We start from the raw sequence: 27,282 nt of genomic DNA on the forward strand, positions 1-27,282 counted from the left end.
TAGTCTTGGGTTCAATCCCGGGCTCGGGATCTTTCTGTGTGGAGTTTGCATGTCCTCCCCGTGACTGCGTGGGTTCCCTCCGGGTACTCCGGCTTCCTCCCACCTCCAAAGACATGCACCTGGGGATAAGTTGATTGGCAACACTAAATTGGCCCTAGTGTGTGGATGTGAGTGTGAATGTTGTCTGTCTATCTGTGTTGGCCCTGTGATGAGGTGGCGACTTGTCCAGGGTGTACCCCGCCTTCCGCCCGATTGTAGCTGAGATAGGCTCCAGCGCCCCCCGCGACCCCAAAGGGAATAAGCGGTAGAAAATGGATGGATGGATAAACAATTTTTTTTTTTATAACTTTATAAAAAGTTTCTCGTGCGCACGAGATACATGTCTAAAAAAATAAAAATAAAAATCATAACATTTTTTAAATCTTTTTTTATAACTTTATAAAAAGTTATAAATAAATAAATGGGTTGTACTTGTATAGCGCTTTTCTACCTTCAAGGTACTCAAAGCGCTTTGACACTACTTCCACATTTACCCATTCACACACACATTCACACACTGATGGAGGGAGCTGCCATGCAAGGCGCTAACCAGCACCCATCAGGAGCAAGGGTGAAGTGTCTTGCTCAGGACACAACGGACATGACGAGGTTGGTACTAGGTGGGGATTGAACCAGGGACCCTCGGGTCGCGCATGGCCACTCTTCCACTGCGCCACGCCGTCCCTAAGTTATAAAAAAAAACAACATTTTTATAATTTTTTATTTATTTACTTTTTATTTTTAGACATGTATCTTGTGCGCACGAGATACATGTCTAAAAAAAATTAAAAACATTATAAACATTTTTTTTTATTATAACTTTATAAAAATGTTCTCGTGCGCATGAGATACATGTCTAAAAAAAAATAAAAAATCATAAAAAATTTTAAATCTTTTTTTATAACTTTATAAAAAGTTATAAATAAATAAATGATAAATGGGTTGTACTTGTATAGCGCTTTTCTACCTTCAAGGTACTCAAAGCGCTTTGACACTACTTCCACATTTACCCATTCACACACACATTCACACACTGATGGAGGGAGCTGCCATGCAAGGCGCTAACCAGCACCCATCAGGAGCAAGGGTGAAGTGTCTTGCTCAGGACACAACGGACATGACGAGGTTGGTACTAGGTGGGGATTGAACCAGGGACCCTCGGGTCGCGCATGGCCACTCTTCCACTGCGCCACGCCGTCCCTAAGTTATAAGAAAAACAAACATTTCTATAATTTTTTATTTATTTATTTTTAATTTTTAGACATGTATCTTGTGCGCACGAGATACATGTCTAAAAAATTATAAAAACATTTTTTTTTTATAACTTTATAAAAAGTTTCTCGTGCACACGAGATACATGTCTAAAAAATAAATAAATAAAAATCATAACATTTTTTAAATCTTTTTTTATAACTTTATAAAAAGTTTCTTGTGCGCACGACAAAGTTTCGCATGCGCACGAGATACATGTCTAAAAAAAAAAAAAAAAAAAAAAAAAAAATTATAAAATTTTTTAAATCTTTTTTTTATAACTTTATAAAAAGTTTCTCGTGCGCACGAGAAACTTTCTCGTGCACATGAGATACATGTCTAAAATAAATAAATAAATAAATAAATGATAAAAAATGAAATTTCCCCCATGCCCCTTTAGAGCAGGGGTGTCAAACTCAAATACAGAGCGGGCCAAAATGTAAAACTGAACAAAGCCGCGGGCCAAGGTTGAACAAATTAAAATTTTAATAGGGACCCAAACAAGTTTTGCATTGAATATTGAACAAGCAAGGCTTATATAACTTTATAGTGACATGCAAAATCGAGTTTCTAATAATAATTAAAAAATATCAATGGCATCTCAAATAAAATTTAAATAAAAATGTAATGCCTCTTTTCTATTTGCAGTCTTCTGAGGTAAATATCAAAATAAACTTTTTCCACAGGCTAATAATAAATTAGAAAATAAAATAACAATAATGAATGAATCAAACATTCAAGCCTTGAAGTAGAAAGAGAAAGTGCATGAATAAAACGTTAATTATGGCTCAGTTTGCTACACTGATTTGCTTCAACACTGAATATGGAACAAGCAACGCTTATATAACTTAATAGTGCAAAATCAACTTTCAAAAAACAAACGAAAAAACATCAATGGTATATTCAATAAAATTTGAATAAAAAATTGAATGCCTCTTTTCTATTTGCGGCCTTCTGAGGTAAATATCAACATTAACTTTTTCCACAGGCTAATAAATTAGAAACTAAAATAACAATGAATAAATCAACCATTCAGGACTTTAAACTGCTCAGTTTGCAACACACTGATCTAATCTGATGTGCCCAAGCCAGATACCTGCCATCTTTTCTTGGATGCTAGTTCATTAATGTCGGGGCTCAGGTGGGCGGGGTTGGGGGGGCGGGGTTTGGTGGTAGCGGGGGTGTATATTGTAGCGTCCCGGAATAGTTAGTGCTGCAAGGGGTTCTGGGTATTTGTTCTGTTGTGTTTATGTTGTGTTATGGTCAGTGTTGGGTTAGTTACTGAAAACCAGTAACTAGTTACAGTTACTAGTTACTTTATTTCAAAAGTAACTCAGTTACTAACTCAGTTACTTACACCAAAAAGTAATGCGTTACTGTGAAAAGTAACTATTTAGTTACTTCTTTTTTTCTTCTTTTTTTTTAAAGCTCCCATTAATGCCCTTTTAGCCTTCATTTCAGTACTGTTATTGCACTGGAGAATAATACAATCTGTTGATCAACTTGACATACATTTTTATTTTCCTTTTAACATAATTAATGAAAAACAGTGCAACATAAAAAGGCATTCCTCCTTTCTTTAAACTTGGACCAATGACCATTAATAAAAAACAAGTTAAAGTGCAACATAAGAAGGCACATTAAGCTTGTCACCTGTAGTGATGCTGCTGTCTTCCACACTTGGAGCCACGGATTGTAGAATACTTGTTTTCAGTGGCAGGATCATTGACACAGATGGTGAAGTTTTAGTGCTCAGTAGGGATGGAACACTTTTGAGGGGTTTAAGCACCTGGAGGACCTCCTCTGCCACTCTCACATCATCATCAGACAGGGTGACATTTGTCTTCAGGGTGTTGTGGGTCAATGCCGAGTATATAGCTGCCTGCTGCTCCAACATATCATAAGTGGAGTTCCACCTCGTTGGGACATCATGTATGAGCAGGCAGCTTTAGCATTTCTTGCTTTGTCTTAAGCACATGAGCAGCTGTTGTGCTTGGGTGGAAGTAAGAAACCTTCCTGATCCTCCCAAAGAGGCGCTCCATCCTATTGACTGAAATTCCCTTCTGTGATGCCAAATTCACTACATGTGCAAAGCACCTATCTGTGGTCCCAGTCCTGCCTCATTCTCTGTAATTATTTGATTTTTGGCATTATCACGTGTGACTGGGATATCTTTATCTTCCATTCCTCCACTGCTTGTGTCAGTACCTGCGCAAGGTGACTCTCGTAGAGGGGGCGTGTCTTCTCATCTCCCAGTCTGCTGTGATGAAGTGAGCGCTTATAGTTCCGCTGGACGTCCACCCGTCTGTCATGAGCGCAACAGCTGATGCTCGGGATAGTTCATCCACAACTTTTTTCTTCTCCTGCTCATAAAGATCTGGCACAATCTTATCGCTGAAGTGGGTGCGCGACGGGATGTCGTAACGTGGTTCAAGCACGTCCAGCATGTGTTTAAAACCCTCGTTTTGCACAACCGAGTCTGCACTTATAAACACACCGATTCAATGGCGGGGGCGTTCAAGCTCCTCCGTTACTCCGCTCGCCATGACCACGCTGTGTGTGGACTGAACGTGACAACAACTTTTTTTTGTTTGTTTCCTATATCAAACCGCGTATCAGGTGTGTGCCTCCCCTCCCCTCCCCACACACACACACCCAGAGCGCGACTCTTTTCTTCTCTCCGGCTTGTGACAGAGGAAGATTCAGAAGAACGACACCGCAGCGCTTCTGTTTCTAGCCGATACTACATCAAAAGTAACGTAAAATAACGCAGTAACGCCTCATGTAGTAACGGTAACTGAGTTACTGAATATAAAAAATAACGCGTTAGATTACTAGTTACCGCCAAAACTAACGGCGTTACAGTAACGCGTTACTTTGTAACGCGTTAGTCCCAACACTGGTTATGGTGCGGATGTTCTCCCGAAATGTGTTTGTCATTCTTGTTTGGTGTGGTTTCACTATGTGGCGCATATTTGTAACAGTGTTAAAGTTGTTTATGCGGCCACCCTCAGTGTGACCTGTATGGCTGTTGACCAAGTATGCATGGCATTCACTTAAGTGTGTGTAGAAGGGGCCGGCACGCTGTTTGTATGGAGGAAAAGCAGACGTGACGACAGTTTGTAGAGGACGCTAAAGGCAGTGCCTTTAAGGCACGTCCCCAATAATGTTGTCCGGGTGGAAATTGGGAGCAATTCAGGAGAATGGTTGCCCCGGGAGACTTTCGAGATGGGCACTGAAAATCGGGAGGGTTGGCAAGTATGAGTATTAGCGGTGAATGCAGTGTTACAGCGGCACCGCCGCTGTATAATACCAGCGGGCCAGTTTTAATGTTAATTTGATATTGCCTCAAGGGCCAAATGAAATTACACGGCGGGCCAGAGTTTGACACCCATGCCCTAAAGGGACATGGGGGGATTTTTTTTTATATAATTTTTTTAAATTGTTTTTTTATTTTTTAGACATGTATCTCGTGCGCACGAGAAACGTTTTATAAAGTTATAAAAAAAACAAAACACTTTTATAATTTTTTATTTATTATTATTATTATTTTTTAGACATGTATCTCGTGCGCACAAGATACATGTCTAAAAAAAAAAAAATAATAAAAAAAAAACATTTTTTAAATCTTTTTTTATAACTTAATAAAAAGTTTCTCGTGCGCACGAGATACAGGTCTAAAAAAATAAAAAAAAAAATTATAAAAATAAAATGTCCCCCATGTCTCTTTAGGGGCTCCGTACCTTTGCAAACTCTCTTGAAGGAATCAATAAAGTACTATCTATCTATCTATCTATCTTGTTTGACATTTGCAGGTGGATTGGATCACTTCTCGTAGGAAAATAGGCCCTAATTGGGACTTCAGAATGCAAAAGTGATAGCCCTATCCTCGAGAAGAGACTACTTGTCTAGTTCAACGCCAACATTTGAGTTATGACTTAAAGCAGTTGTTTTCCAGACACTTACACACAAACATCTCCTTTTATGGCCAGGATGTGCTCTCCTGACTTAGCACACACACCCAGAGACAGAAAGGAGGTATATAAAAACTGATTGTTTGGCTTCTCCAGGTTAGGAGTCCTTCATTTTTTGACCAGAGTTCCTCCAGGTCCTGCAGACCTGAATAATGGCGCTCGCTTGTAATAAAGGAACTTTTGGCACAGTCTCTTTTGATCCAGCCGCACTGCCGTGTCATCCTTCTGTCCGGGCGAGGATGACAAGACCAGAAATACACTTCACTTCCATTAACGTTAACATTGGATATGGAAAAAAAAAAAGAAAAACGATTAATTGGGTCAATTTCATGCCAAAACGTTTATAAGTACTCCAATAAACATTTTTTGTTTTTGTTAGAAAAATGTCTTAATTTTTATGCATTACTTGAACAGTATAAGCTATATCCAATAATTTCCCCATTCATTTGACAGTGTACTGAAGTTCAATTTGTCCTTCATTCATTACTTGCCTTTAGTGAAAACAATATCCCGCAGTAGTGTTTAGTTTACTTTTTAGTGTACCTTTTTATTTATGTATTCATAGTTCTTTAGAATTGTTTTGCAATGTCCTTTTGCGGTGGACTAATAGCAACTGTACAACTTATATGTTCCATTGTTTTGACAAAAAAATTACAAATAAAATGACATTTTATAAAACAAAATAAAGTACATTTTAGTTTTTTAGTACAGTGTAGTGTATATGTATTTAGGCATTTCTACAATTGTTTATGGATTACATTATTTTATTTCAGTTTATACCATTTTATTGTTTGGTTGGTTTTAGCTGTGTATTTCTCCCCTTGTTTGTACTTATTGTGATTTTTATCAATTTCACCTTTTTTTTTTTTTTTTTAATTTGTAAATTTTCAGTAAACTAATATAGTGGCCTAGTGGTTAGAGTGTCAGCCCTGAGATCGGTAGGTTGTGAGTTCGAACCCCGGCCGAGTCATACCAAAGACTATAAAAAAGGGGGGCCATTACCTCCCTGCTTGGCACTCAGCATCAAGGGTTGGAATTGGGGGTTTAAATCACCAAAAATGATTCCCGGGCGCGGCCAGCGCTGCTGCTCACTGCTCCCCTCACCTCCCAAGGGGATGGGTCAAATGCAGAGGACAAATTTCACCACACCTAGTGTGTGTGTGACAATAACTTTAACTTAGTCTCTAGATTTTTGTCATTCAACACTCCATCATGACCACAAGCAAGTACTGATAATTGTATATAATAATAATAACAATATATTTTATTTTTAAAAAGCACTTTACATTGAGCAAACAACCTCAAAGTGCTACAGTGTATTGAAAAAAATAAAATAATAAAAAGATAATAAAAAAAATAAAAACAAAAACTAGAACAGCCTAATAGCTAGAACTAGTATGCATACATCTATAAAAAGGCATTTTTAAAAAGAAGGGTTTTAAAGCCTTTTTTAAAAGCATCCACAGTCTGTGGTGCCCTCAGGTGGTCAGGGAGAGCATTCCACAGACTGGGAGCGACGGAGCAGAAAGCCCGGTCTTCCATAGTTAACTTAACACTATGTATTTTTTTTTTAGCATATACTGTAGTCTTGTATATTATATATTTTACTTAAATATATAATTTCTTATTAATTAAACAGTCCCAGTCAAAAGTGTGAACCTTTATTTATAACAGTAATATCAACATTACTGGATTTCACCCTCGTTTTTATCAAATAAATGAGAGTGTCATTTTAAAACATGTTTCTTTTTATTGTCAAACTTTAAAAAAAAAAAAAAAAAAAAAAAAAAAAAAAAAAAAAAAAAAAAAAAAAAAAAAAAAGAGTACTACAACTTTGACTGAAAAGTAATATAAATTCATACTCAAGTCCATGGATTGAGACACAGCAAGAGTTTGACGAGTAAATAATCATCAGTCCTCCCAGAGAGCAGCTTCCATCTTCTCTGCTGGTCGGACCGCTTTAAATCGGTCAAAATAAATATGCAAATTCAAGTAGAAAACGCCGTGAAATAAGTCGTTTGAACACAAAAAGCGACGTTCTTGTCATCTTTTCCGATATGAAAACACAACACACTTTACAATAATCACCTTTTTACAATGCATGATTCATACGGAACTGTCATTTGAGCTTGGAGTGACATTGTGAACAGCTCCTGGTGCCTCGGTTTTTCGAAAAAATCACCAAAATTTCGTATTCCAAAACAAACTAGTCCATTTGTCCGCGCATTATTCCGTCCTTGCACTTGAGTGTCCAAGCCAAGAAAGTTGGTGACTCGGTCTGTGCTCGTTTTCTATTTTGCTAAGCCACAATGGGGCCAAATGAAGTAGGAAGTGCCAGCACTTTGATAAAGGAAACACTGCTGAATTCAAGAAATAACTTAAAATATACCACTCTCCTGCCTTCCTCGCTCGCCAACAAGACACTTAAAAGTGATTTAATTTAATTTAAAATTGCATTGTTTTCTGCATGTAAAATGATTTTTTCCTTAAAACAATTAGTGTTGGAATAATTGTAAGTTATCACAAAAAACTTTGTATTACATTGTGTTCCTGATAAGAAGACAAAAGGACAGGGGGCTGTCTTTGAAACGTACCAAGAAGAATGCTCGTAAAACTCCACTGGGACTTCGAATCGGACAGATGGCAGGATCTTCCCAAATTTCCAGAGGAACTCTTTTGGAAGTATTTTACGAACTCTTTTTGAACTATTTTATGGAACTCTTTTTAAACTATTTTATGGAATTCTCTTTGAACTATTTTATGGAACTCTCTTTGAACTGTTCGGTAACCGAAGCCAACGCTGTTTACGACCCACTTCCCTTTGAAACCAGCTGTGGTCAGTTGGGGGGGAGAAAGTCAAATAAAGAAGGAGTGCAATCTTGTGGCAGAGCGTGCTGGAGATACCGTACAAGGGTACAGTGTGTCCAGGCGTGTCTCCTCATGAGTCCAAATTGAATTCTGTCTGTTTAATTCTTTGCCTCGTCTTGTTTAATAGATGTCATCAGTGTTTGAACCTGACAATTAGTTTTGCGTCAATATTTTCCAGCTTAATTGGACGTTAACATTGTTTGAAATGGTTAAAAAAAATATATATATATATATTGACCCAACAAACAAAAACCGAGGCACCAATGCAAATACAACCGCGAGGATGTTGACTACAGACTTTTAATGAGGGGATCTGATGTGATCCCGATGGACACAAATACAGGTTGACTCCAGAGTCACATCATTTAAGAGATGACTGGTGTAACTGTCAGCAGAATGATCATTACACAACCCGATTATTACCCACTGATTGGTCCACACATGCCAAAATTGCATTTATTTTTTTGTAATTTTCCATTTTTTTTAATGATATATATATATATATATATATATATATATATATATATATATATATATATATATATATATATATATGTGTGTATATATATATCAAATAAATATATATATATATATATGTGTATATATATATATATATATATGTATATATATATATATATATATATATATATATATATATATATGTATATATATATATATATATATATATAAAATAAATATATATATATATATATATGTGTGTGTGTGTATATATATACATATATATATATATATATATATATATATATTATATATATGACCATACATATTTTGAAAAAAAAAAATATACAAAAAAAAAAAAAATACAAATGAATAAATATTCATTGTTAATAAATAAATCACCTCGGTAAATTCAAACATTGTCAAAAAAAAGAAAAAGAAAAATAGACGAAACAGGTAAACAAGCGATTTGTTGGGTTTTCCATGACAAAGCTCTCACTTTATAGACAAGTGAGTCAACTGGGGATGTGGGGGTCTTTGTCTACAGGTACAGGTGTCTTCTTACAGTGCACTGCAGCGCTCACCTGCAAACTGACTGATTTATTCACGTCGAGCATCATTTTTTGGTCGCTTCGGCCACAATCCTCTTTGATGGACATTGCAGATTTTTTTTTTTGGGCAAAGCTCCCACCAAAGTGACCCCCCTCGCCCGCAAACAATGTTGCCTTCTTCCATTTGTTTCCACGGTAACAGCAAACAGGGGTGGTCTTGATGATTCCTCTTGGCATGTACACTAATAAATACATCATATATATATATATATATATGTACATATTTAGGCTTGAGTGAAGTGTTTTGCATCGTTTTTGTCACTATAGGCTACAGTAAGACTGTGGGCTGACATTTCCACCGACTGCCTCTCAGCGTTCACATTCGGGAAAGAAATCAGCGGCGAAAAAAAGGCATTTTCCGTCCTCCGCTACAAGAGAGAGCGAGCGAGCAGTTTTTTCTTTTCACAAAAAAAAGAAAGAAAAACTGATTTTCTCACGCCACGTGTCTCAACAGGAGTCTCCGTTAAAAGGCCTCGTTTGAAGGCATTGCATGGAGCGTACATTCTGTGAAGAGTTTTTAAGGTGTTAGCGGGTCTACCTCCTTTTTTTTTTTTATACAATACCACTGTCCTGGCAGTCAAAGTCGTTTTAAAGGTTCTCTTTTTTGAAATATCCCCAAGCAACAGTGGGATGCTACAGTACAGGGATGGGCATTTAAGGACATTTATAAAGGAAAACTGCGGTCGTAGTCCCTCCCCCCTATGGTGGTCAGTGGCGTCCTTCTAGATCAGTGGTTCTCAAACTCTGGAAAAAATGTCCCCCTAAGTACAAACCCCGTTTCCATATGAGTTGGGAAATGGTGTTAGATGTAAATATAAACGGAATACAATAATTTGCAAATCATTTTCAACCCATATTCAGTTGAATATGCTACAAAGACAACATATTTGATGTTCAAACTGATAAACATTTTTTTTTTTTGCAAATAATCATTAACTTTAGAATTTGATGCCAGCAACACGTGACAAAGAAGTTGGGAAAGGTGGCAATAAATACTGATAAAGTTGAGGAATGCTCATCAAACACTTATTTGGAACATCCCACAGGTGAACAGGCAAATTGGGAACAGGTGGGTGCCATGATTGGGTATAAAAGTAGATTCCATGAAATGCTCAGTCATTCACAAACAAGGATGGGGCGAGGGTCACCACTTTGTCAACAAATGCGTGGGCAAATTGTTGAACAGTTTAAGAAAAACCCTTCTCAACCAGCTATTGCAAGGAATTTAGGGATTTCACCATCTACGGTCCGTAATATCATCAAAGGGTTCAGAGAATCTGGAGAAATCACTGCACGTAAGCAGCTAAGCCCGTGACCTTCAATCCCTCAGGCTGTACTGCATCAACAAGTGGCATCAGTGTGTAAAGGATATCACCACATGGGCTCAGAAACACTTCAGAAACCCACTGTCAGTAACTACAGTTGGTCACTACTTCTGTAAGTGCAAGTTAAAACTATGCAAGGCGAAAACCGTTTATCAACAACACCCAGAAACGCCGTCGGCTTCGCTGGGCCTGAGCTCATCTAAGATGGACTGATACAAAGTGGAAAAGTGTTCTGTGGTCTGACATGTCCACATTTCAAATTGTTTTTGGAAATTGTGGACGTCATGTCCTCCGGACCAGAGAGGAAAAGAACCATCCGGATTGTTATAGGGGAAAAGTTGAAAAGCCAGCATCTGTGATGGTATGGGGGTGTATTAGTGCCCAAGAAATGGGTAACTTACACATCTGTGAAGGCACCATTAATGCTGAAAGGTACATACAGGTTTTGGAGCAACATATGTTGCCATCCAAGCAACGTTACCATGGACGCCCCTGCTTATTTCAGCAAGACAATGCCAAGCCACGTGTTACATCCACGTGGCTTCATAGTAAAAGAGTGCGGGTACTAGGCTGGCCTGCCTGTAGTCCAGACCTGTCTCCCATTAAACATGTGTGGCGCATTATGAAGCCTAAAATACCACAACGGAGACCCCCGGACTGTTGAACAACTTAAGCTGTACATCAAGCAAGAATGGGAAAGAAGGAGCTTAAAAAATGTGTCTCCTCAGTTCCCAAACATTTACTGAGTGTTGTTAAAAGGAAAGGCCATGTAACACAGTGGTGAACTTGCCCTTTCCCAACTACTTTGGCACGTGTTGCAGCCATGAAATTCTAAGTTAATTATTATTTGCAAAAAAAAAAATAAGTTTATGAGTTTGAACATCAAATATCTTGTCTTTGTAGTGCATTCAACTGAATATGGGTTGAAAAGGATTTGCAAATCATTGTATTCCGTTTATATTTACATCGAACACAATTTCCCAACTCATATGAAAACGGGGTTTGTGCCACCATAATGATCAACATTAAACTACAGTAGTGTAGTAGGCTCAAGTATTCATTAAAAACAAAGCAAAGGTTTTATTTGCCAAGTACCGTATTTTTCGGACTATAAGTCGCAGTTTTTTTTCATAGTTTGGCCGGGGGTGCGACTTATAGTCAGGAGCGACTTATGTGTGAAATTATTAACACATTACCGTAAAATATTTAATATTATATTTTAGCTCATTCACGTAAGAGACTAGACGTATAAGATTTCATGGGATTTAGCGATTAGGAGTGACAGATTGTTTGGTAAACGTATAGCATGTTCTATATGTTATAGTTATTTGAATGACTCTTACCATAATATGTTACGTTAACATACCAGTTGGTTATTTATGCCTCATATAACGTACACTTATTCAGCCTGTTGTTCACTATTCTTTATTTATTTTAAATTGCCTTTCAAATGTCTATTCTTGGTGTTGGCTTTTATCAAATACATTTCCCCCCAAAAATGCGACTTATACTCCAATGCGACTTACATATGTTTTTTTCCTTCTTTATTATGCATTTTCGGCCGGTGCGACTTATACTCCGAAAAATACGGTATATAGTATTTTTGGCTACTATAACTTTACACAGTTTGAACAGTTTTACTGTGTTTGAATATAGGAAAATAAAACACTGTACTTTAATCAAGTGATTCTTTGCCGTACCACTTGTGGTACTAGTACCACTGTTTGAGAATCACTGTTTTAAAGCACAAGTGTCAAACTCAAGGCCTCAAAAACACGGAAATGTAGGTCAATGAGGCATTTCGGCATTTTTGCTAATGGTGTTTCAATTATGACAGAAACAAAATAGTACGGCATGCAACTGCAGGTCTTAATACAATATTATTATTATTTGTTTTTTTTATATATATAGTTTTTCAAATTTTCTTGTAATCAGACCATATTTTCGGTATATTAGATGGAAGGAAATTTGAAAAAGTGTATGAATAAGACGACATAGTGAACAATATTATTTGATGCAAAAAGCAATTAAAAAAAAAAAAGAATTCCGCAGTAGCTGAACTTTGTCGCCTCATCTTCTGATTGCAAAGCAATTTTTCCACCAGTTTGTTGGCATACAAGATGACGATTATCGAATGAAAGTTGCATCAGTTTAATAACATCTACTATACATGTATGTGGTTTCTCAGTTAGAAGGGGCCCATTGAGGACAGCCGTAACTGCGATCTGGCCCACGATAAAAATGAGTTTGACACCCTCGATCTGGCAAAAGACCGAATTTGCTCAAAATTAATTAAATTGCGGAAATATTCCTCACTTCCTACACCACAAGCTACAAATTCCAACCTAAAACTACAATGTAAGTTTGCGTGGGCCCCGCTTTGCGTGAAGAAGCGCATATAAAACGTCAATTTACGATTGCCGGAGCGCTCCATATAAAACTAATTCCCAGCCGCTTCCTGCTCCGTTTTTCGATTTTTACTATACTGTATATGGCAGATTTGAAAACAAACAAAAAATGGGTTGATTTTCATTAAAATATTGCCATAAAATTGGATTTTGTGCTGTTTTCCTTTTGTGGATTTTTATTTTTCCAGATAAACACAAACATCCAATTCATGTTTATCCAGAAATGCAAAAATGTGTGTTCATCTGTGTGATGACGAATTGAACCGGAAGCAGTATTTTAGCTTTTTCTTTGCATTTAGCATGTTTTTAGCGTAACGCTAACAACTTTGTTCAGCAGGAGTCCTATTGACGTTTTAAAAAAAGTCTCATTAAATAGTTATCCAACTTTTGTTTCAGAAATAAAAAATGAAAAAATGGCACAAAATTAGTTTTTTGATTTGCATTTGAGAATTTGAAATTGAATGAGATGGACAAAATGACAGAATTCCCTACGATGTCACATTATCCCCCGTGGCAAACAGTGTTAGAGCTCGTAACAAAAGACTGCAGTACTGGTATCGAATCCCAGTCAAAGTAGCTTTGCAAAGAATTAAAATGTTATGTTTTATTCATGTTAAAATTATTATTTTCCCCCAAATAACCCCAATTTTCCCCATAAATTCTTTAAAGACAAAAAAAAAGAAGGATATTTGTTTCACACACAGTGGAACCTCGATTTACGAACCTAATTGGTTCATAAACAGAGCTAGTCAATTGAAAAGTTTGCAAATTTTACTCGCAGAACTAGAAAAATGTTGTACAAAACACTTAAAAAAGCAAAACAAAGTAGCTAAGTAGCAAATAGCAGCATTGCTCTGCGGACTGAATGCGCATCGGAGATTGATAAGACCGCCCGCAATGGATGTGCTGCCGGGCACAAAATGGCTGCGCTGCGAGAAACACAATGGGGTGGACGAAAGGTTCGTACACCAGAGCATATTCGTATTCGATAATGAGGAGTTCTTAAATCGCGGTGCAGCTGTGAATGTATAATATATGAATCTGCTTAGCACCCTGCGGTAAGCGGAGCTAGCATTAGCAGCTCTACTCGTTGCTGTCGTCTTTCCCGTCGCTCATTTTTGTTTTGTTTGTTTGGGTTAGGTTTTTCGTCATATTTACGTGCCTTTGACGGGAATCGAACCGGCCTCATCTGAAAGAAAGGCTGCGAGGTGTACATTCACCACCACCGGGGGGATTAACCAGCACAGCGAAAGGAACTCATCTCTGCTGCGGTGTTCTGAACTCCTGCTTCCATGCCAGTGCGGAATTGAGGAGTCAAGGCTGGTTTATGCTCCCGCCAAGTCAGATCGGCGTCTTTTCGGAATTTTGCGTCGGGGTTGAGCAACTTTCTGCTAAAACGCTAATCGTCGACTATATCGCATTTGAGCTTTTTGTCACTGGTGAACAACTAATCCATTTCAATTCCGACGCCAATACACAGCAAACCGTACAAAAAGGCGACAAATCACAGATTTTACGCTGGTTTGAAAAAAAATGTTGCGGTGAAGGCGCGAGCCGGCGATAGCCATAACCGACTTCTGTGGAGTTTGTAACTGAATCAACAGTGCCTCTGCTGGTTGCAGCCAAGTACTGCACTCCATTTTGCCTTAAGACGTAATGAATCAAGTCTGGGCTCATCCCTAAAAACAATGCTTTTAAACTAGGGGTGTAACGGTACGTGTATTTGTATCGAACCGTTTCGGTACGGGGGTTTCGGTTCAGTTCGGAGGTGTACCGAATGAGTTTCCACTCGGACATATTAAGTAGCGTAACGCACGTTGTGTAAACAATGCACACCGAGGCACATGACACGGCATGCTAGCAGCTAACGGGCTAGGATAGACTGACCATACGTTCTCTTTTCACCGGACATGTCCTCTTTTGCGGAGCTGTCAGGGCGGAGTTTCTTAAATGCCTCAAATGTCCGGCATTTTGAGTTAGGGTTGCGTGTATTTTCAATGTACGTTCAGGGTTAAGAAGGGGTTAAAAACAAAACAAATTGTGCGCGCAGCAGCATTGGTGAGGGAGGGGCAGAGACAGAGAGAGAGAGAGAGTTATGATAAACGCGCATGCGTCGCCAGGCTCTGCTTTTTATCCATAGATTTAATTTTTTATTATCTATAGCAGGGGTGTCAAAAGTGTGCCCCGGAGGCCATTTGCGGCCCACAGCTAATGTTTTAAAAGCCCACGGCACATTCTAAAAATACTATTAAAATAAACAAAAACATAACAAAAGTGGAATAAAAAAGCTTAAAGGTTTAATGTAATTTAAAAAAAGTTGCAATGTTGACTAATAAAACAAAGCAGGTTTTTTTTCTTTCAAACTGTCATTGCTCAAAACATAATAATGAATCAAAATCAATGTTATTATGAATTATTGACCTATCCAAGGTTCCGATTACTTCACATCAAATATTCCACTAACAAAAATATTTTTGGTGGAAAATTTAACAAATTTGGTAAATAAATAACCAAAAAATGTATATTTTGCTGTTTTCTTACTGTACCGAAAATGAACCGAACCGTGACCCCCAAACCGAAATTTTTGTGTACCGTTACACCCCTATTTGAAACGCATAATAACGATAATAACAAACTACTGCTTACAATGTATCCAACTTTTTAAATCGACTAGGATTATTTACGATACATACAGAACTACAATCAAAAAGCTCCAAGTGTTCAAATGTCCTTCGTGTAAAAAGCTTGTTGTCTGTGATTTCACACATATTCAGCATTTAAAGCTGTAGACGCATGTCATGTGACTGGGCAGGAGCCAATCAAATCAGGGTTTCCCGCAGCGCTTTGTTGTTAAGGCGGCCGCCTTAACAACAATGAGCCACCGCCTAAACTAAAGTCTTTAAAAAAAAATTTTTTTTAAATTATTATTATTTTTTTGTCCTGTAAATTAAGCATGATGAGTTGAGCACAGCATGCGGCCCCGCTTTTAACTCTTTTTTTCAAATGCTTATTGCAAACGCTTATTTACAGTAAGTCATTAATTTGACTGAGTCATTATTTTGTCTTAGTAAGTCAAAATAATGACATACCGTATTTTTCGGACTATAAGTCGCAGTTTTTTTTCAGTTTGGGTGCGACTTATACTCAGGAGCGACTTATGTGTGAAATTATTAACACATTAGCGTAAAATATCAAATAATATTATTCATCTCATTCACGTAAGAGACTAGATGTATAAGATTTCATGGGATTTAGCCATTAGGAGTGAAAGATTGTTTGGTAAACGTATAGCATGTTCTATATGTTATAGTTATTTGAATGACTCTTACCATAATATGTTACGTTAACATACCAGTTGATTATATATGCCTCATATAACGTACACTTATTCAGCCTGTTGTTCACTATTCTTTATTTATTTTAAATTGCCGTTCAAATGTCTATTCTTGGTGTTGGATTTTATCAACCCAGAAAATGCGACTTATACTCCAGTGCGACTTATGTATGTTTTTTCCCTTCTTTATTATGCATTTTCGGCCGGTGCGACTTATACTCCGGAGCGACTTATACTCCGAAAAATACGGTACTTAGTATCTCAGGTAACTAGGACTGTTTTGTGTTTTGTTTTTACTTTACGGAAAAAATATCGTATATTGCCATTCAGCATACGGAGCGGAAAACACAACCAAAAATTGTAGGCTTCTTCACGCGACGAAGCCGTCCTACTTCACCACAGTCTGTAGTCTAGTCTAGACGCCCTCTTCCCCCTGGAGAGACACCACCTTAACTAACAAGTATTCTGGGGGAAACACTGCAAATGGTCGTGTTTCATTGGCCGTTCACTTCAATGACCTCGTCGCTGCTATCGGAGCTTTCAGGGCTGCTGACATTCCGGCCGTAAGCCACGGACCGCGCCGACGGGGAGAAAGATGGAGGGGAGGACGAGGACGAGGAGCTGGAGGCGGAAGTGTAGTGCGAGAGGAAGCTGGCCCCAGCTGGACCGGGAGTGGCCGCCGGATCGGGAAGCCCGCCGGGGAGCATGGACCCGCGGTACAAGCTCGCCAGAGATTGACTGTAAGAGAGGGGGAAACCAGGCGGGAGCATCCCCGCCATTCCCGCCAGGCTGGGGCTGAGCATGAACGGCGGCATGGCGCCCGGAGCCCAAGTGGAAGCTTTGGACGCGGAGGAAGATGAGACGGCGGTGGATGTAGACACGGCCGACGAAGAGGACGATGACGAGGGCACGGCGCCCAAAGCAAACAGCTCGGGCATGAAGTTTGGCTCGCCCAGTCCGGTATGGGAAGGGTGGATGTAGGGAGAGCCCGCCCCCATGTAGAGCGGGTGTCCCAGTGCGCCCCCCATCATGGCCGGGTTGAAGCCCAGAGGGAGGCCGTAACCCGCCGGGTACGGGAAAGCCTGCGAGGCTAACGAGGCCGCGGAGTGTTTGCCGGCAGGGGGCTGCTTGCCGGGCCGCTCGTCCAGCGACGGCGTGGAGGCTTTGCGCTTGGAGCTGACTCTCAAGTCCTGGGCGGCGCTGGCATCCATGTTGGGCTGGATGACGCCGGCTCTGTTCGCGGCGGCACGGCGTCTCACCTTCCCGCCGACGCTGTTGCTGCCCTGAGCTACGGAAGTCAAGTTGCCCTTTGCCATCTCCGCCTGGCTGCCTGTGGTGGAGGCGGCGTAGCGCTGCAACTCACTGACGATCTCCGGACCGTCAGGGGACGGTAACGGCTGCTGTGGGTCAGGTGACGAGGGACCGTTACTATCGCTGCCTGGCTGCTGCTCTGCACAGCCCTGGGGGTCTGATAAAAACACATCACATTAATAGTGACAACTGTTTACTCAAACTTAGCAAAAAGAGATGATTTCTTTATTAAGATGTATTTATTTTCTACAAAACCCAAAACCAGTGAAGTTGGCACGTTGTGTAAATGGTAAATAAAAACAGAATACAATGATTTGCAAATCCTTTTCAACTTATATTCATCTGAACAGACTGCAAAGACAAGATATTTAATGTTCAAACTGAGTAACGTAATTGTTTTTGCAAATAATCATTAACTTAGAATTTAATGGCAGCAAATCATTGCAAAAAAGTTGGCAAAGGGGCATGTTCACCACTGTGTTACATGGCCTTTTCCTTTTAACAACACTCAGTATAACGTTTGGGAACTGAGGAGACACATTTTTTAAGCTTCTCAGGTGGAATTCTTTCCCATTCTTGCTTGATGTACAGCTTAAGTTGTTCAACAGTCCGGGTGTCTCCGTTGTGGTATTTTAGGCTTCATAATGTGCTACATATTTTCAAAGCGAGACAGGTCTGGACTACAGGCAGGCCAGTCTAGTACCCGCACTCTTTTACTATGAATTCACGCTGTTGTAACACGTGGCTTGGCATTGTCTTGCTGAAATAAGCAGGGGCGTCTATGATAACGTTGCTTGGATGGCAACATATGTTGCTCCAAAACCTGTATGTACCTTTCAGCATTAATGGCGCCTTCACAGATGTGTAAGTTACCCATGTCTTGGGCACTAATACACCCCCATACCATCACACATGCTGGCTTTTCAACTTTGCGCCTATAACAATCCGGATGGTTCTTTTCCTCTTTGGTATGGAGGACACAACGTCCACATTTTCCAAAAACAATTTGAAATGTGGACTCGTCAGATCACAGAACACTTTTCCACTTTGCATCAGTCCATCTTAGACGAGCTCGGGCCCAGCGAAGCCGGCGGCGTTTCTGGGTGTTGTTGATAAATGGCTTCCGCATTGCATAGTAGAGTTTTAACTTGCACTTACAGATGTAGCGACGAACTGTAGTTACTGACAGTGGTTTTCTGAAGTGTTCCTGAGCCCATGTGGTGATATCCTTTACACACTGATGTTGGTTTTTGATGCAATACCGCCCGAGGGACCGTAGGTCCATAGATTCCTTTTGATGATATTACAGACTTTATATGGTGAAATCCCTAAATTCCTTGCAATAGCTGGTTGAGAAATGTTGTTCTTAAACTGTTGGACAATTTGCTCAGGCATTTGTTGACAAAGTGGTGACCCTCGCCCCATCCTTGTTTGTGAATGACTGAGCATTTCATGGAAGCCGCTTTTATACCCAATCATGGCACCCACCTGTTCCCAATTAGCCTGTTCACCTGTGGGATGTTCCAAATAAGTGTTTGATGAGCATTCCTCAACTTTCTCAGTCTTTTTTGCCACTTGTGCCAGCTTTTTTGAAACATGTTGCAGGCATCAAATTCCAAATGAGCTAATATTTGCAAAAAATAACAAAGTTTTCCAGTTCGAACGTTAAGTATCTTGTCTTTGCGGTCTATTTAATTGAATATAGATTGAAAATGATTAGCAAATCATTGTATTCTGTTTTTATTTACCATTTATACAACGTGCCAACTTCACTGGTTTTGGGTTTTGTATAATCCTGAATATAATTCTTGCTAATATGCAGACCTTTGCAGTAATTGAATTCAGATAATATTGATGAAATATTCTGATTATTCCTGAACAATGTTCAATAAAATATGTTTTATTATTTTTGATTATGATAAAAAAAAACATTTCTCAAACAATCTTCCAACCTTTGTAGGATGTTGATGTCTCCTCGGATGTTTTAGGCTTGCTAGCTGCTCGGATGGCGAAGATTCGTCCATCAGAAGTCCTGATGTAGGTTCCTACAGACAAGATGAGATTCTTTACTTGATGCAATATATTTGCATACATAACATGAAATATAGGAATAACTGTGTTACCTTTGGTGCCCCTGATGACATGGATGCTCTCCCCAGCTGATATTCTGGCTTTGACGTCGGTTGAGCTGTTAGTGCCTGGAATCACCATGTCTAAAATCAAACAGTCTCGATTATTGATCAGCGTTCTTTCCACACAAAATATCAGATGTCATATCACTCTGTGTGTGGCCATGCCTGTCGTGGTGACGATCTTCTGCACAAACACGCCAGCTTTTTGCAAGCAGTTGACAGGAAAGCCTCCGAGCCCTGATGGCGTTGGGTCTTTAGCGGGAGCAGAGCCCACAGACGCCTGCAGGTGCATGCTGGGAACCGGAGTAGACTGGACTGGTTGCACACCGGTCACCAGTTTCTCCTCAGCGTGAGGAGGTCGCCTGAGGGAAGACATTTGAGTTATTTACGGAAGTGACAAGAGATTTTAGGAATTCATCTTCATTTTCAATTTAATTGGTCGGATAAACTGGAAAATACCTGAAAGTCAAAAAAAGACATTAAAACAGTTTGAAATCTTTTTTTTTTTTTCTCAAATCACAAAAATACCCCTTTTTTTCTAACCCGTTGAAGGGTTTATCATCAAATGATGTCACAGTTGTCAATTAGTATAAATCTGCATAAGATGATTTATTCTGTTATTCAAACCTGTGACATTATATGTGCAGCAAGTAAGCTGGAGATGGCCTAAAGCAGTGGTTCTCAAACTTTTTTTGTCATCCCCCACTTTGGACAAGGGGGAGTTTTCAAGCCCCACCTGCCCCCATCGCCCCAACAGAACGCTAATGCCCAGCTTAACATTTTCAAATTTATTGAACATCAAGTAACATCAAGATGTATACATTCAAACTCAATAACATAAAATAACGTCAAGTTCAATAATAAATAAAATAACTGTGCAGCTGTGGTATAACTTGCCCATCCATCCATCCATTTTCTACCGCTTATTCCCTTTGGGGTCGCGGGGGGCGCTGGAGCCTATCTCAGCTACAATCGGGCGGAAGGCGGGGTACACCCTGGACAAGTCGCCACCTCATCGCAGGGCCAACACAGATAGACAGACAATATTCACACTCACATTCACACACTAGGGCCAATTTAGTGTTGCCAATCAACCTATCCCCAGGTGCATGTCTTTGGAGGTGGGAGGAAGCCGGAGTACCCTGAGGGAACCCACGCAGTCACGGGGAGGACATGAAAACTCCACACAGAAAGATCCCGAGCCCAGGATTGAACCCAAGACTACTCAAGACCTTTGTATTGTGAGGCAGATGCACTAACCCCTCTTCCACCGTGCTGCCTGGTATAACTTGCATCAAGTTCAATAATAAATAAAATAACTTGCATCAAGTTCAATGATAAATAAAACAAAAGTGTTATAACTTGTATCAAGTTCAATAATAAATCAAAAAGTGTTATAACTTGCATCAAGTTCAATAATAAATCAAATAAAAGTGTTATAACTTGCATCAAGTTCAATAATAAATCAAATAACTTGCATCAAGTTCAAAATAAATAAAATAAAAGTGCCACTTTGCAATCTTTGCAAAAAAAAAGGAGGAGCTATGCATTTGGCAAGACAGGGCAAGTGACAGCACTTTGCCCCGGGAGAGCCACCTTGCTTCACTGTGAAACACATACTTGCCAACCCTCCCGGATTTTCCGGGAGACTCCCGAAATTCAGCGCTTCTCCCGAAAACCTCCCGGGACAAATTTTCTCCCGAAAATCTCGCGAAATTCAGGCGTACCTGAGTGACGTGTCGACAGCATGTTTTCACGTCCGCTTTCCCACAATATAAACAGCGTGCCTGCCCAATCACGTTATAACTGTAGAATGATCGAGGGCGAGTTCTTGGTTTCTTATGTGGGTTTATTGTTAGACAGTTTAATTAACGTCCTCCCAGCACGGAAACAACACACAACAACAGCAGTCACGTTTTCGTCTACCGTAAAGCAGTTCGTCTGCCGTAAACAGCAATGTTGTGACACTCTTAAACAGGGCAATACTGCCATCTAATGTACATGCATATGTGACATTAACATCTAGGGCTTTTAGAGAGTGCAGTGCACAACTGCGCACACAACAAGGAGACGAAGCAGAATGCATCATCAGAGAGGGTGTTCAGCATGGTTAGAAAAATAATGACAGAGAATAGAACAAGGATGGACAATTCAACCCTTAACTCAACAATGAGTAGATGAGTGTTATGTGTGTGTATATGTGTAAATAAATGAACACTGAAATTCAAGTATTTCTCTTATTTATTTATATATATATATATATATATATATATATATATATATATATATATATATATATAGCTAGAATTCACTGAAAGTCAAGTATTTCTTATATATATATATATATATATATATATATATATATATATATATATATATATATATGTGTGTGTGTGTGTGTGTGTGTGTGTGTGAAATACTTGACTTGGTGAATTCTAGCTGTAAATATACTCCTCCCCTCTTAACCACGCCCCCACCCCCAACCACGCTCCCCACCCCCACCTCCCGAAATCGGAGGTCTCAAGGTTGGCAAGTATGGTGAAACAGCACGGCTGTATGATCAGCTCCCATTTCCTCACACAGTGTAGAGAACAGTCGCGCTTTCAGTGGTCGTGTTTTGATCAAATTTACCGCGCTCACATCTGTTAAAACCTCATTGAGTTCGGGGCTGAGCTGCCTTGACGCGAGTGCTTCCCGGGAATGACACACTGTGTCCAATGCGCATTTGGCGCAACCCTCTTTATTAGAGACTGCAGCTTGTTTCTTGACCCTGCCATGGTCTGTGCGCCATCAGAGCAAAAGCCCACAGTTTTCCCATTTAAGGTCGTGTTATTTGAGGAAACTGTCCATTATCTTGAACAGCTCATCAGCAGAGGCTCTATTTTTAATGTATTTGCAAAACAGAAAATCCTCGCACAGTGACTCGCCATTCACAAAGTGGACGTATGTGATGAACAGGCAGTCTTTATTGCTGTCAGTAGCTTCGTCCACTTGTAAAGCAAAACGACTTTCTTTTCATTTGTCTACGAGTTGTTCCTCAAGATCACTTGCAATGTCGCATATACGTCTCGCCACTGTGTCGTTTGACAGTGGGACAGCTTTTCATTTTGCTGCGCTTGTCTCGTCAAGTTTGTTCCGCTTAGCCCCGCCCACATTAGTTACTATGTCTGTCAAACTTTTGCTCCTACCTAGAAATTTAAAGCCTACAGGAAAAATAAGTAATTTACATTTATTTATATAGCGGATTTCACAGACAGAATCACAAAGTGATTTACAGTGTGTATAGAAAATGAAAGCATAGTAAAAAAAATAAAAATCTAAAAAAAAAAAAATTAAAGTGAAATTCCCTCCCGTTCCTCGCGCCCCACCTGTCATGTCTCTATTCCCCACCAGTGGGGCGCGCCCACACTTTGAGAAACGCTGGCCTAAAGAATGTATTTTTAAATAAGGATAAAAAAAAAAATTGTTTCATAATGTATTTTTTCCCAAATTTTTTTTTTAAATACATTTTTGAAAATTCTAATTTTTTTCCAATTGATTTTTTAAAATTAAGGGTAATTTAGAATCTTAATAAGTATTTTTTTTTTTTTTACTTTCTTTGCTCTATTGTGGGACGGCGTGGCGCAGTGGAAGAGTGGCCGTGCGCAACCCAAGGGTCCCTGGTTCAATCCCCACCTAGTACCAACCTCGTCATGTCCGTTGTGTCCTGAGCAAGACACTTCACCCTTGCTCCTGATGGGTGCTGGTTAGCGCCTTGCATGGCAGCTCCCTCCATCAGTGTGTGAATGTGTGTGTGAATGGGTAAATGTGGAAGTAGTGTCAAAGCGCTTTGAGTACCTTGAAGGTAGAAAAGCGCTATACAAGTACAACCCATTTATCATTATCATTTAAATGATGTCACAGTTGTCAATTAGTATACATTTACATGAGATTATTTATTCTGTTATTTCAACCTGTGACATTATATGTGCAGCAAGTAAGCTGGAGTTGGCCTAAAGAATGTATTTTTAAAAATGTATAAAAAAAAATAAAAATTGTTTCATAATGTATTCAATTCCTTTTTTTTTTAAATACATTTTAAAAATTCTAATTTTTTTCCAATTGATTCTTGAAAATTAAGGGTAATTTAGAATCGTAATAAGTATTATTTTTTTTGCTTTCTTTGCTCAAATCTCTCAATCAACTTCAGCCCAAAACAAAAATACCCTTTTTTTTTCTAACCCTTTGTGGAATTGGACAGAAAGGAGGACTTTTTTTCTCCTCCATTTGAAAATATGGACGTTATCATCACTACTGTCTGATTCCAATCAATGCAAGTCATCAGAATCAGGTAATACACCAACTTATATTCTTGTCTTCATGAAAGAAAGAAATGATAAACATGCTTGTATTATCATTAAACACCTTTAACTTGTTAACAAAAATGTCTCTTTCATAAATATATCAACATAAATTATATATATGAATGAGGTAGATCCCCTCGACTTGGTCAATTGAAAAGTAGTTCGCCTGCAGAAAAAGTGTGTACACCCCTGGCCTAAAGAATGTATTTTAAAAAATTGATTAAAAAAAAAAAAGTATTATAATTTTTTAAATAATTTATTTTCTTCCAAATTTTATATGTATTTAAAAAAAAAATTTTTTCAATTGATTTTTGAAAATTAAGGGTAATTTAGAATCGTAATAAATAAATAGATAAATAAAGAGGAATTGGGATTTGGATGTGAATTGATTTTTTCAGCACCACTTGAATGTTTAAAAAAAAAATCAGAAAAAAATATAAATTTTTTAAAATTATTTACCGTATTTTTCGGAGTATAAGTCGCTCCTGAGTATAAGTCGCACCCCCGGCCAAACTATGAAAAAAATTGCGACTTATAGTCCGAAAAATACGGTACACATTTTTCTCTGCATGCAATATCACCACACAAAGTTTAAGAGACTGTTCAAACTTCAAGTGTTCACAAAGTACACAGAAAAAGAATTATCTTGAACCCTTTTTTTCCCCCCTTTTTTAATTTTTTTATTGAGACAAAAACTACTTATATATTTAATATTTATTTGCTTACTATGGTATATTATTTATTTGTTGACTGTTCTGTTACAGAGAACAAGGAAATGGGATAGAATTGCTATGGTATGAAAAGGGGTTGGATTAATTTAGCTCTGCTTCTTCCTACTCCTTTTCGGACGTGCTGTAATGAAACAACTGGAATTGTGTGATGCATTACATTGGATCGCACGCATGTTCCAAATAAACTGAAACTGAACTGAACTGAACTGAAATATTGGCAAAAACTAGGCACGATATTGAAAAAAGCAGCTATTTGCTTTTGCTCTCCTATTCCGTCACTCAAATTCAGAGACAATTTGAATATGCACACAAGTGAATAATGAATAATGTTGAGTCACAAACCAGTTCCTCTGGCTGAAGGCGGGGATGTTTGTCAGGCTCTGGTCGCTGGCCGGGTAGTAGTGGGCGTAAGAAGGACGCGTGTACGGCACAGACACCCTCTTCTCCTCGTCGTAACCTTTCTTGGCCGCCTTCTTCTCGGCCACGCTCAGCTTCATCTCCCTGCGGTCCATCAGCAGAGACTCGTGGGGGAACGGTTGCTGCCAGGCAAATAATCGAGGTCATTTAAAAAGACCAAATACCCTAAATGCTTTCCTTTGATGCACCACTAGGGGGCGGATGGTGAACATCTTAGTCCGCGCTCTACCTTGGTGATGAGGTGAGGAAAGAGACGCAGCGCCTTCCCGAGGACACACTCCATGCCGTTCTGGTGCTGCAGCTGGATTTGGCACGGCTCCGCTTCTTCCTCGGCAAAGTGGAGAAGAGATTCCACCTCCCTCCTGGTGAAGGTCAGCACAGGGTTCAAGTCGTCCACCACGCGATCTAATAGAGGGACGGAGGAAGAGAGGTAAACATGACATTTTATGACTGCTGCTGTAAAATACTCTGATGACTCCGCTGTGGTCGGGTGGAATTGGAGTACAGGACTTTTGTGGAGTACTCTCAGGTAAAACATCTACTCATTAATGTGGACAAGACCAAGGAGCTGGTCGTGGACTTCAAGAAGAGAATGACTACTGTGGAGCCCATCATAATCCAGGGCCGGGAGGTGGCAGTACACTGCAAAAACTGAAATCTAAGTAAGATGAAATATCTCAAATAAGGGTGATATTTGCTTATTTTCTGCCTGATAAGATAATTCTTCTCACTAAGCAGATTTTATGTTAGAGTGTTTTACTTGGTATATATTGTATATATGTTATAGACATAATATAATATATCTGTATATATATTATTCTGTATGTATATATTCGTATATATACGTTAGATTTTTTTATCGCTATATTAGTCTATTTATTTGGCCCTGCGATGAGGTGGCGACTTGTCCAGGGTGTACCCCGCCTTCCGCCCGATTGTAGGTGAGATAGGCTCCAGCGCCCCCACGACCCCAAAGGGAATAAGCGGTAGAAAATGGATGGATGGATGGATAGTCTATTTATGGGCAGCACGGTGGAAGAGGGGTTAGTGCATCTGCCTCACAATACGAAGGTCCTGAGTAGTCTTGGGTTCAATCCCGGGCTCGGGATCTTTCTGTGTGGAGTTTGCATGTTCTCCCCGTGACTGCGTGGGTTCCCTCCGGGTACTCCGGCTTCCTCCCACCTCCAAAGACATGCACCTGGGGATAGGTTGATTGGCAACACTAAATTGGCCCTAGTGTGTGAATGTGAGTGTGAATGTTGTCTGTCTATCTGTGTTGGCCCTGCGATGAGGTGGCGACTTGTCCAGGGTGTACCCCGCCTTCCGCCCGATTGTAGCTGAGATAGGCTCCAGCGCCCCCGCGACCCCAAAGGGAATAAGCGGTAGAAAATGGATGGATGGATGGATAGTCTATTTATGGGCAGCACGGTGGCAGAGGGGTTAGTGCATCTGCCTCACAATACGAAGGTCCTGAGTAGTCTTGGGTTCAATCCCGGGCTCGGGATCTTTCTGTGTGGAGTTTGCATGTTCTCCCCGTGACTGCGTGGGTTCCCTCCGGGTACTCCGGCTTCCTCCCACCTCCAAAGACATGCACCTGGGGATAGGTTGATTGGCAACACTAAATTGGCCCTAGTGTGTGAATGTGAGTGTGAATGTTGTCTGTCTATCTGTGTTGGCCCTGCGATGAGGTGGCGACTTGTCCAGGGTGTACCCCGCCTTCCGCCCGATTGTAGCTGAGATAGGCTCCAGCGCCCCCCGCGACCCCAAAGGGAATAAGCGGTAGAAAATGGATGGATGGATGGATAGTCTATTTATACCTGCATTGTCCTTTCCATCATTGTAACTGAGCTACTGTGTTGAACAATTTCCCTTGTGGATCATTAAAGTTTGTCTAAGTCTAATGTTAGAGTGTTTTACTTGTTTTAAGGGTTTTGGTCCTAAATGATCTCAGTAAGATATTACAGCTTGTTGCTGAGATTTGATGACCTATATTGAGTAAAACATGCTTGAAACTAGAATATCAACTGCTGCAAAGCTGTGTCATCAACCATCATTCATCATATCATGAATTGATTAACG

General features: G+C 39.6%; 1 protein-coding gene and 1 long non-coding RNA gene across 4 annotated transcripts in view; one reads left to right on the plus strand and one right to left on the minus strand.

The window, feature by feature from the left end:
* The window catches only part of LOC133615792 (uncharacterized), a 517,593-nt gene that overhangs the window by 484,958 nt on the left and 5,353 nt on the right, over positions 1 to 27,282 (plus strand). The window lies entirely within an intron of this gene.
* Positions 11,235 to 27,282, minus strand: part of LOC133615711 (helicase ARIP4-like) — a 187,252-nt gene continuing 171,204 nt past the window's right edge. For all 3 annotated transcript variants that reach the window (XM_061974507.1, XM_061974518.1, XM_061974512.1), the window contains 6 exons: positions 25,433 to 25,608; positions 25,129 to 25,325; positions 19,878 to 20,074; positions 19,704 to 19,793; positions 19,533 to 19,625; positions 11,235 to 17,737 (listed from right to left, as the gene is read on the minus strand). In XM_061974507.1, coding sequence (XP_061830491.1) covers positions 16,764 to 17,737; positions 19,533 to 19,625; positions 19,704 to 19,793; positions 19,878 to 20,074; positions 25,129 to 25,325; positions 25,433 to 25,608 — 1,727 coding nt within the window. In that variant the 3' untranslated portion in view covers positions 11,235 to 16,763. The remainder of the gene's footprint in view (positions 17,738 to 19,532; positions 19,626 to 19,703; positions 19,794 to 19,877; positions 20,075 to 25,128; positions 25,326 to 25,432; positions 25,609 to 27,282) is intronic.

This window comes from Nerophis lumbriciformis, linkage group LG01, assembly GCF_033978685.3.
Source record: "Nerophis lumbriciformis linkage group LG01, RoL_Nlum_v2.1, whole genome shotgun sequence".
NCBI classification, from domain to species: Eukaryota; Metazoa; Chordata; class Actinopteri; order Syngnathiformes; family Syngnathidae; genus Nerophis; species Nerophis lumbriciformis.